This window comes from Macaca thibetana, chromosome 6 (genome assembly GCF_024542745.1).
Source record: "Macaca thibetana thibetana isolate TM-01 chromosome 6, ASM2454274v1, whole genome shotgun sequence".
Taxonomy (NCBI): Eukaryota; Metazoa; Chordata; class Mammalia; order Primates; family Cercopithecidae; genus Macaca; species Macaca thibetana.
Window position 1 is genome coordinate 31,340,954 of NC_065583.1, and position 6,000 is coordinate 31,346,953.

The window sequence follows — 6,000 nt, forward strand, 5'->3', positions numbered from 1 at the left end:
AAGGGAAGGGCTCCTCTCAGGCCTGAGATATAGATCACCACTGTCCGACCCCTCCCTGGGTCATTGTCTTTCTATGCTTTCATTTCCTACCTTGAGGAAAACATTGAGTTTCTAGAATTAATATAGTAATATTAATGGTGATGCCCCATGTTTCGAGCGGTGGAAGCTGGTGTCAGGGACTTTGTCGGCCCTATCATGATTCCAAGAGCTATACATCTCTCCCTAACATTGGAAAGCCCCATGACCTCACCCCATGACTTCACCCCAAGAACGGTATCAATACTGTTCTTATCATTTCAAGGTTCTAAGATTCTACAGTTCTCATATTCCCCCAAGTTTCCACAATTCTGTATATCTATAGTAGAAGGGGCTAACAGGCCCACGGGCCGTGTCTGAACTGTAGATACGTTTCACTTGGCTTGCACGATGTTTTAAATTTGAATTAGATGCCAATAATAAAAAATGAAGAGTTTTCATATAAAAATTCAGATTTCCAGATTCTCTTGAATGTCAACACTGGTCTCACTCACATAGCAACCACCAGGGAAGCTGTGTGCAGGATACCCGCTTTAGGTGGGACAAGACATTCTATTCGCCACAGTCCCCATCACTCCCTATCGCCTCCCTGACCCAGAGGCAAAGGGTCAGTTGTCATTTAGCATCTTATACCCAGCTCAGCCCCCGTTGTTTATGTGCCTGCCTGGTACCTGGGGAGATCCGGATTTGAGACTCTGCTCAGAGCTTATCTGGTTCTATAATCCTCTAGGCTTATTCCATGTGGCTAATAGTCATGATTCTAACATTCCATTTTCCCTTGTTTGATGAATTCTGCATGTCTGAACTCCACTGTATCTAAGCTGGGATGTGATGTCCCCATCATCTAGAAGTTCTACCTTGATGCCAGGTAGCTGAGCCCTGCCACAGAGGCCCCCTCCCTACAAATGGGGCAGACAGTGTGCTTCCATTGAGAGGGCTGCTGGGAGTGGAGGAAGTGAAGAAAGTGAGACAGGAGGCCCCCGGTTGCATCTCCTCTGCCCCTCCCATCCCCGTCTCCAGTGTGGTCCCGGAACAGCAAGCCCGTGCACACCACCATCCTGAATCCCCACATCCACCTGATGGGCGACGAGTCAGCCTGCATCGCCTACATCCGCATCACGCAGTACCTGGACGCCGGCGGCATCCCACGCACCGCCCAGTCGGAGGAGACCCGTGTCTGGCACCGCCGGGACGGCAAATGGCAGATCGTCCACTTCCACAGATCTGGGGCGCCCTCCGTCCTGCCCCAGTAAGAATCCCTCCTTCCCACCTCCCAGGGTAATGTAAAGGATGGGAGTGTTGCCCTGGAGGGGGTTACGTCAGGGAAGCTGCTGCCTTCAGCTCTGAAAGGCTGCAGAGTGTAGTGGGAAGACCCCAAGAAGAGGGGGCAAGGCCTGCAGGTCTGAGGGAAGAGCTGGGCAGGAGCCACCGGGGACCGCTTGGACTCCATCTAAAGCGGCAGGGTGGGTGGGTTGCCCAAGCAGGAAACACCATGCCCTGAGAAGCACCCCGTGTGTGTCTTACAGCTGAGGGACCAGGCCAGGGTCACTGCGTTGCTGTGCCGCAGAGATCCACTCTGTCCGTGCAATGGAGCTGCTGGTTCTCCCAGGTGGATTTTGCTGGAATTCTCCCATCTCATCACCCCACCACCGTCACTTCTGTACCTGCATCAAGAAAACTTGCTTGTTCACAAAAGTCATCGCAACTTCAGAGCGAATGGCCACATCTCCCCACCTCTCACCCCCACCCTCTCTCCTGCCAGGCTGGGGCTTCCTCAGGCATGGGTGCCCACGGCACTGGCCCCCTCTCCCCAGCCTCGGCTGCTGTCCGCCTGGCCTGTCTTGGGCTGTAGGCTAGAATGCCCGGGCTGTGTGCCCACTAGTGGCTGGGGAGAAGGAGGGGTGGCATGGTGAGGAAGGCAGCATCTGCCCATCCCTCTCCCAGACCTTTCCTATTCCAGTGTCCCCAGGGAAGGGCAGATGACACTCCCTTCCCTCAAGCCAACCGCCCTGAAGGAGGGGGGAGAAGAGCATATGCCAGGAGCCTCCTGCCTCAAAGTGCTCCCCTAAGTCTTCTCTTTCCTGTGCTGACCTCAGGGTGGTCTGACCCTTCCCTCAGTGTGGGGGACGTGGCCCTCTCAGGTGCCCCTACTTGCTTTCTGCTTCCTTCTGGTGAAGTCCACCTCCAACATTAACCCGCCCACCCCGCTCCACCGTTAACCCTGGAGAATTCCAGCTTCGTCATATCTCAGAGAGGGAATCTAATTGTTTTTGGGGGGCAAACGAAAGCAACGTTTAGGTATCACTTCTACTTGGACCGCATGCCTTTTTATAGCCAAATTTCTGTGTATTTCGTAAATGGATTTCGCGTTAATGGATATTTATGTAATAACTAAACTTCTCAGATTATCGTGAGAAGGGTCAGGTTGGAAGGGGTGTAGGAAGGGGGTGAGGGGTAGTTTTTTTCTGTTCTAGTTTTTTTTTTTTTTCTTTGTCATCTCTGAGGTGGACCTTGTCACCTGTGGTTATTGGGGCCGAGGCAGACTCAGCTCCGGGGAGAAGGGCCTCTCTGCCATTTTGGTCCCAAGGTGTACTGACACAGGCGTTCCTTTTGGGACTGTGGAAGCGTCAGATGCCAGCACTGACTCAGGAACAGCAAGTCAGGGCAGAGAGGAGGAGGGAGGCTGTCAGGATGGAAATATCTGGACTTTTCTTTGCTTCCCTCCCAAACTGGGGTCTTCACTGCTGAACTTCCCGGGATTTCATTTCACCATATCAGTGTGCCACCCCCAGTGCCCCCCACCCACCTCTGGGGGCCCGTGAGCATGTGTCTCCATTGCCTCTCTCCCCTTGACGTCTGATGACCACAGCAGAGCACTGGGAATTTCTACTCTTCACGCCTCATCCTGCAGCCTCGGGTTCGCATTCTCCCTTTCTTTTCCTCTTTCCCTCTTTCCCTGGGATTGACTCTGAGTGGAATACCTTGGCACATCCACTAGGATCTACTGTCTGCACTGTTTTCTTTGCATGACTTTATATGCAGTAAGTATGTTGAAAACAAACGAAAAGAAGAAAACACTCAACAAAACCAATCTACATGTTTTGGACTTAAAAAAAAATAGAGGTTGTATTCTCAGTGTCCGACTCGGAATTATGTTGCTGCCTCTCTGTGCTTTTGGCCTCTGTGTGGCCGTGTTTTGCCAGCATGAGATATCGTCCCCTCTGGAGGATTTTAGGGGAGGAAGAGCCACGTCCCCAGGGATTGGAGGAGGCTCCGGTACCCTCGACCCTCCTGGGTGTTGGTTGGAGCAGAACTGGTGAGGATGTTTGATCTAATACTTTCTGAGCTCTCCCCGATCACCAGCTGTCTGCTGGATTCTTTTCTCAAGTCCTGCTGCCCAGGTCCAGGTGAGACAGGCAGCGCCAGGTCTGCAGGCCAGGAGAGATGCTGCCCAGGCCTCCTGGTTTCCAAGCTGGCCCATCACTGGCCTCTGTCCTTGGCAGAGACCTTGCTGCCCAGGCCCAGGTCGGGCTGTTGGCCTGCCCCAGGCCCAGAGGGCTTCCCAGTAAGGCCCAGTGATCCTATTATCCCAGGGGCAAACCCACCTGTCCCCCTTGTGAGCTGCCGGTTCCCTACAGCCACCCCCAGTCAAGAGTGAGGGTGTGGCCTTCACCAGGGGCTGCTGCAATTACAGAGCAAGGTCTGAGCTCTTCTTCAGCCTCAGTTTCCTCATTGGTTAAAAGGGTTCTTTGTTCCCATTCCAACCGATGAAGGAGCAAACGTCTAGTGATGTGAAGCCTAATTTACCCGCAGGAACTGGCAGGGATAGTCACTGGCTGGACTCCTGTTTACTTCTAGACCTGGTCAGGCTCCATCCCCTCCCCCACCTGCCCCTGATTCCCCTCTTCAGTGCCTGTCAACTGCTTTTCAGCAGTGGACTGCAGGGGAAAGAGCAGTTATTTGGGGTGAGTAGGCTTCAATTCCCAGCTCTGACCAGACTTGCTGTGTGACCTTGGGCAAGTTCCTTCCCCTCTCTGGAGCTTGGTTTCCCCACCAGAGGAAACTGAGCTGGAGGAGCCCGAGGTCCTGCCTTTTATTGGCTGACACACCTCCTGTCCACTGTGTCCCTCTCCAAGTGCCAGAGAAGTGGAGGCACGTCGCTACCCCAGGCTGAGATGGCCCCACTGTGAAGGCCACACCTGTGGGTGGGTAGCCACCTGGTGCCACCACAGGGCACCAGGGATGATCCTGATGCGGCAGGCAGGGGAGACTCCCAGAAAAATCTGCGCAGAGCCCACCCTCACCAGATAAACTCTGTGCTCCTCCAAAACTTCCTTTAGATGCAAAAAAAAAAAAAAAAAAAATCCAAACCCAAGTCAAAACCTTGGCTCCAGCATGCAAACACGTTTACAGGAAGGTATTCTCCTGGGTTTGTGCCCACCATGGTGCGAATCCTGACCCAGGGCCTCCTGTCTCCCTTCAAAGGGAGACCCTTTTGGGGGATGAGTTTGCCAGACTCCCCGTGCTGGTTTCTTTGTTACTATTTGTTTGGGGTTTTGTTTTAGTTCTTTTTTTTTTTTTTCTTTTCTTTTCTTTTTTAAAAATATGTGGCTGTGAACTTGAATGACCACTGCTCAAACTTTCTGCTATTGGCGGGGGTGGGATGGGAAGAAGGGGCGTCTGTTTTATTCTTGGTGTTTTCAGTGCAATAAATAGCTACAAAATTCTGTGCACTCTGTGTGTCCCTGTCTTGGTCAAGCCCCTGAGCTGGGAGGTTTTTGTTGGTTTCCAGTTCTAGATCTGCCCCATGGCAAAATAAAAGTCCTGGTCTTCATTCTGATTGGACCAACTCTGGTCACATGCTCAAGGCTGAACCAGTCACTGTGGGATTATGCCTGGACCATGTGCCTCACCTGTAGAGCCAGGGATGGAATTAGCTTTCTCCCAGGTACAGGGGGTACCCCCAACAAGAGCAAAGGGGTGGCTATGGGTTGCTGAGCAGCCAAGAGTTAAAGTCTCCCTCGGGCCTTGGGGCAAGGTTCTGCTCCTCTGGGCCTCAGTTTCCCTGTACAATGTGGAGGTTATTCCACGAGTCCCCCACCCATTCTCCTCCCTCAGCCCAGCCTCACAGACAAGTGCCCAGGACTCACCATGCCAGAGAGTGCTTTAAAGAATGGGGAAGGGGAGGAAGGATTTTTTTTTTTTTTTTCTGAGACAGAGTCTCGCTCTTGCTCTGTTGCTCAGGCTGGAGTGCAATGGCGTGATCTCAGCTCACCGCAACCTCCGTCTCCCGGCTCCAAGCAATTCTCCTGCCTCAGCCTCTTGAGTAGCTGGGATTAAAGGCGTGCACCACCACACCTGGCTAATTTTTGTATTTTTAGTAAAGACGGGGTTTCATCACATTGGTTAGGCTGGTCTTCAACTCCTGACCTCGTGATCCACCCACCTCAGCCTCCCAAAGTGCTGGGATTACAGGCGTGAGCCACCGCGCCTGGCAGAGGAAGGGTCTCTTTACCCATAAACATATGTCTAGACCTAGTGCCTGGGACACTTTGGTCCTTGGAGCCTGAGCTGCTGGCCTCTGGCAGGGCAGAGCCAAAGTGGATGCAGAGGCTTTGGCCACCTTCAGGCCACGGAAGAGTGACCAACCTTCCCAGCTACCTATGTGAGATTTTCAGTGCTCAAACCAGGACAGCACCAGGCCAACCAGACAAGCTGGTCACTCATCCATTGCCCAGAGACCCGGATGCCACAGAGCCAAGGAAAGGTGCCCATCGGAGCCCACAGTTCCCTCTAGACCATACCCCAGGTGCCTGGGACTTCAGAATCCCTGCACCAGCTGCTTTCCAGGTCTATTCTCACTGCTGGTGTGTGGAATGGCCAGGGGCAGTGTCTGTGTGGAGTGTGCATCTTGCACACAGGGGAGGACCTTCACAGTGACAGCACAGGCCAAGGCTGAGAAAA

At 53.0% G+C, this 6,000-nt stretch overlaps 1 protein-coding gene across 2 annotated transcripts in view; it reads left to right on the top strand.

Moving 5' to 3' along the window:
• Nucleotides 1-4,769, top strand: part of CAMK2A (calcium/calmodulin dependent protein kinase II alpha) — a 69,908-nt gene extending 65,139 nt beyond the window's left edge. For both annotated transcript variants that reach the window (XM_050793665.1, XM_050793666.1), the window contains 2 exons: nt 1,057-1,285; nt 1,563-4,769. In XM_050793665.1, coding sequence (XP_050649622.1) covers nt 1,057-1,285; nt 1,563-1,566 — 233 coding nt within the window. In that variant the 3' untranslated portion in view covers nt 1,567-4,769. The remainder of the gene's footprint in view (nt 1-1,056; nt 1,286-1,562) is intronic.
• The last annotated feature ends 1,231 nt before the right edge of the window (nt 4,770-6,000 follow it).